Raw genomic sequence first — 4754 nt, forward strand, 5'->3', positions numbered from 1 at the left:
CAGGCATGGGTAACCAGATGTATTTCCAAATCGTCGTAATTAGAGGCCAGTCTATGTCATGTGGAACTCCATATTTGGGCAAGACTGACGCCATGACCTTGGCTTATAAGCAGAGACCTCATTCGAGTGTGAAGAGCAGTGTTGAGACATACACAGGCAAGCTTCACCGCCTACAGGAGATCTGTTAGAGCAGAGATCGAAAGAGACCTACCTGACCTTATTCATAGTCAAACGATAACTATTCTCCTGGATATTAAGCCCGGACATCACTGAATAAGTCCTTAATAGTTAGTTCCTTGTTCACAGGTTTAAGTCATTTTAACAGTGATTGGGAGGGAAGCTTTTCAAGACCCTTGAACATCTTCTAGTCATCATGGCGTGTGCAGCCACCCTGAAGAGGACCATGGATTTCGATCCACTGATGATGAGTCCGATTTCCCCCAAAAGACGAAGAAAGGACGCTCCTTCGCATTACAAAAGACGAAGGTGCATATCCCCATCATCATCTTCATCAGCCCCTAGGAAGTACCTTTGCACGGAACCATCTCCATTTGGGAAATCGCAGTCTTCGGAACTTAATGCAGAAAAACTCCTGAACAACATCAAGCAGGAATGTAGACGCTTCCAGAAAGTTAAACATCTAGATGGAGGCCACCAGCAGTCAGAGGGCTGCTATTCTCCCCCCGTGTCACCATCTCAGTTGTCTATTATGAGTGGTTTCAACAACATGCCGGGAACGTCTTGTGGAGGAGCCGTTTCTCCGACAAAGAGAGAGCAACCTTTGTTCACCCTCAGACAAGTTAGAATGATCTGTGAACGCCTCTTGAAGGAAAGGGAAGAGAAAGTGCGAGAGGAGTATGAAGAGACTTTGTCATCGAAATTGGCTGAACAATACGATACCTTTGTGAAGTTTACACAGGATCAGTGGATGCGGCAGTTTGGGGAGAGACATATAAGTTATATCAATTAAATGAGTGTGGTACAAAATCCTTACCAGGCAGGGCAACCTTTCTCTTGATGCAAGCTAACGAGTCAAGTCTCAAGAAACAAGCCAAGGCCCAAAGAAGGCGTGGCTTCATGTGGATCTCGGACTTCAAGTGGCCAGTCATCTATGATGTATGACTCCATATTTGGGCAAGGTTTCAGCCTGATTTGAACCCGATTTGACCCCTACTGCTGCCCCTATTGGCTCACCTGCCAGTGAGGAGTTACCACCGGGAGGACGTAGCGCCCCCTCCATCCTACTCCTCGCCGTTCAACACCCCCCACCGACAGACACCGCCCCAGCCCGTACAGTAGGAGTTGCCTGCTGCCATGACAAAGATTGCCCGCCTGGCTTCCCTCCCATGAATACGGATGAGCTTTTGCAAGGATCAGCACAGCTTGGAGCAGTCTGTACTCCCACACAGCAGCTACCAGATGGGAACTGGCAGGCATGGAAGCCATGACTACCAAAAGCAGATACATTCTTCTGGTTTGCGAGTGATTTTTTTAACATTCCCTACAATGGCCGAGATCAAGTTCGAGGCAATGAGAGAGAGAGAGAGAGAGAGAGAGAGGAAAGGAAAGATGAGTAGATTTCCACCCTTAAAAAGGCTCCTTTCATTCAGATGGCAAAGAAAGCAGAGCGCCTGAATGTGCTCGAAGCGGCATCATAGAAAAACATGGCTGGAAAGGGAGAAGTTCTCTAAGAATATAAACTGCTACGCCCAGTTGATCTCCATCGAGAATTAATGTAGAAACAAAGGGCAAAGGAACCGACAGTTATGGAAGAGGACTTCAGGACTGTTGTTTTTGTTAACCCTGAGCACACACTGAGACAAATTCCAGTCAACCTTTTAGTGAAAATGGTAAAAACATTATTGAATTCTGATCTTCAATCTTGAAACAAATGTTTATACGGGAGAAGTGGGAGTGGGAGAGGAAAATTACTGACTTTGTTTTCTTTCAGCTATAATATTATTTTCTTTGCTCTGTCATGTTTGATGAAATACCATATTGACTGCCCCACATGCTCGAAGATGAGTGCTCCTGCATGGGAAACAATGTGCCCTCATGGGATGCTTTATAGTGGGAAATGCCCTGCTGGTTCCCGTGTTTTTATTTCTTTATATATATCTTTAAAAAAAACTGTATTGTGGCAGCACAATTCTATCACATTTACATTGATTCTTTTTTTTTTGTTGAGCCAATAAACCAATCACCCATTTTAGAATAGTTAGCATATAGAAGTTGAATGTATCTTTCGAACTCTGAAGAAGGTCGTCTCTGTCCTGGTGCAGCTGCTTCCGGACATGGCTGAGAGTGATCCAGGAGACAGACTTCTCATCGGTCTTTACTGTGATTGCTATTGCTTCTGCACTTTAGGGCAGGGTCTTCAACAGGGGGTCCGGGATCCCTAGGTGGTCCTCAGAGTTTTTTTTTTTACATTATAAACCACTTCAAACCTATAGCATCCCAATTCTGAGCGGAACATAAGCCGGAAATATCCGCTCTACAAACTGACACGAGGCGTTTGTAGTTATAGGTAGACTATTTTCGGCAGAGAGATTTGGTGTAGAAGAAAAAAAGAGCAGACCAAGTACAGAGCCAAAGGTCAAGTTTACTAAGTATTGATGGTTTAAGTGGTTAAATTACTGAAAATACATACTAACATGAATCCAACATATTAATAGAAAAGATAATGTGGTAAATAAACAAAAAACATAAATTTAAACAACACTGATATGACAGTGCTGTCAAGTCTATGAAGCTATCCATGAAATCTTATGAAAAAGTTTAGTATGCAACACAATTTCATACAATATACAGGGGGGTGGGGGCTGCTTCATCTCTCTCTCAGCTAAGGGGTCCTTGGGCTAAAAAACGTTGAAGACCCTTGCTCTAAAGAAAGGACCTTGATCTGATACACTATAGTGGAAGGGTGAAATAAATTAAAAAAAGATGAGGAATTCACAGTCCAGTTCCCAATCTTTTACAGAGGACCTTCAGGCCCATTTTGGAGGAGCACTACCGGGTAGGGTTGCCAACACCCAGAGATTCAAATAAGGGACACCAATCCTGGGCCAAATCCCCCAAAACCCCCATAATGCATAGAAAACTATGCATTATACACAACACAAACACAATGGTCTTACACCTGCATTAGGCTACTACATCAAACATATTGTAACATGGTTGTTACAAGTTCTATTCAGACCATAATCTCAAGGAAATTAAATGCTTTGTTTCAGCCGTACACCAGATATGTGTTGTGTATGTATGTTTTGCAGTTGACATTGGCAGTTGTTTGCAAAATGTGAAAAAGTAAATAATAAAAGTATGCTTGGGAAAAGGGTATGAAATAAGTAGGCTGTACATGATTTGAACCTCCAAAATGTACCCTTCAACTTATTGTTTATGCCATAATGACATCCACAGGTTTTAAAGCAACACACACACACACACACACACACACACACACACACACACACGCACACGCACACGCACACACACACGCACAAACGCACACACACACACACACACACACACACACACACACACACACACACACACACACACACACACACACACACACACACGCTTGTGTATTTGCGAACGCGGGAGGAGGCGCGGCGAAGCCGCGCCTCCGACCAAGTGGAGCTTACTATGTAACCCTGCTTGGGTTGTGTCTCTCTCTCTCTGTGTCTCTGTGTCTCTGTGTGCAGTAATCTCTGTCTGTGTCTCTGTGTGCAGTATATCCTCAGCCCTGTGTGCAGCCAAGTAAATGTCCAATATAGACGTACCATACATCAAATGAAAGGTCTTTGAAAACTGAACACACCTGTCAAGGTTGCGTTGAAGCCCGCCCCTTCCCCCGGAAGCCACGCCCCGGAGAAGGCTCCTAAAAACTCCCCATTGAAACCCCATGTTAAATGAAAAGTGCCCGAATCGCTCCGAAACTTTTTCTACCCCCCCTAAGTGGGGGTCTACGAACAAATACTTCGGGCTCGGATTTTGGCTCCGCCCCCCGGAAGTGGGTGAAACAGGCACTTCAAACACTTTGTTGAATTGTTCAAAAACATTCAAAGTTTTTTTTGGTGAATTTGTATTTTTCTAAGATGCTCCTTTTAACGCAGATTTTTTAAAAAAAATATAAAATTTTTTTATTGGTTATTTTTTTTTACATTTTTTTTTTCATTCTTTTTTTATTTTTTTTGCGTTCGCTTACCGCGTTCGCGCGTCTTACTTGTCCTAGAATAATCACTACCTGACAAATTGCTGTTCTACTGTGCAATGTTCTACTGCATCTGCTGGTGGTAGATCACAATCACTGTAAAACCATGTCCACTCCAGATGAAACTGCAACTAAACAACCATTTTATTACTAAATAAAATATAGAATATTAAATATGATATTCTTATTTTGTCAACTTGGGGATAATTACAGCTTTTCACCTGGGTTCACCAGTATGCCCTGAGTTATGTTCTAATACATGTGTATGTGGGACTAGCAATCTGCAGGAACACAAGACTTAAGTGTGTGTTTCAACCCGGACACGGGTCTGGTGTGTCCGTCCCTCTCTCTCGTCCGGGTGGAAACACATCCACCACGTCTGGGAGAGAGACAAACAAACTTGATACAGAGAATATGTGTTATATTATATTTGTAGCGAACAAAAAATACTTTGTGTATAACCTGTGTCAGAGTGACAAGCTGCACGTTGTTGTGATGGAATTTACACACGAAGCGCAAAGACAGATTTTTGGTGAAG

At 43.1% G+C, this 4754-nt stretch overlaps 1 protein-coding gene across 1 annotated transcript; it reads left to right on the forward strand.

Moving 5' to 3' along the window:
- Positions 1–373: 373 nt before the first annotated feature.
- Positions 374–970, forward strand: LOC308090121 (akirin-2-like; the record flags this gene model as incomplete). The annotated part of the gene is made up of 1 exon (XM_080435156.1): positions 374–970. The coding sequence occupies one exon, from the start codon at positions 374–376 to the stop codon at positions 968–970; it is 597 nt and encodes a 198-aa protein (XP_080291282.1).
- Positions 971–4754: the final 3784 nt, after the last annotated feature.

This window comes from Gymnoscopelus braueri, assembly GCF_963280865.1.
Source record: "Gymnoscopelus braueri genome assembly, chromosome: 8".
Lineage (NCBI taxonomy): Eukaryota > Metazoa > Chordata > Actinopteri > Myctophiformes > Myctophidae > Gymnoscopelus > Gymnoscopelus braueri.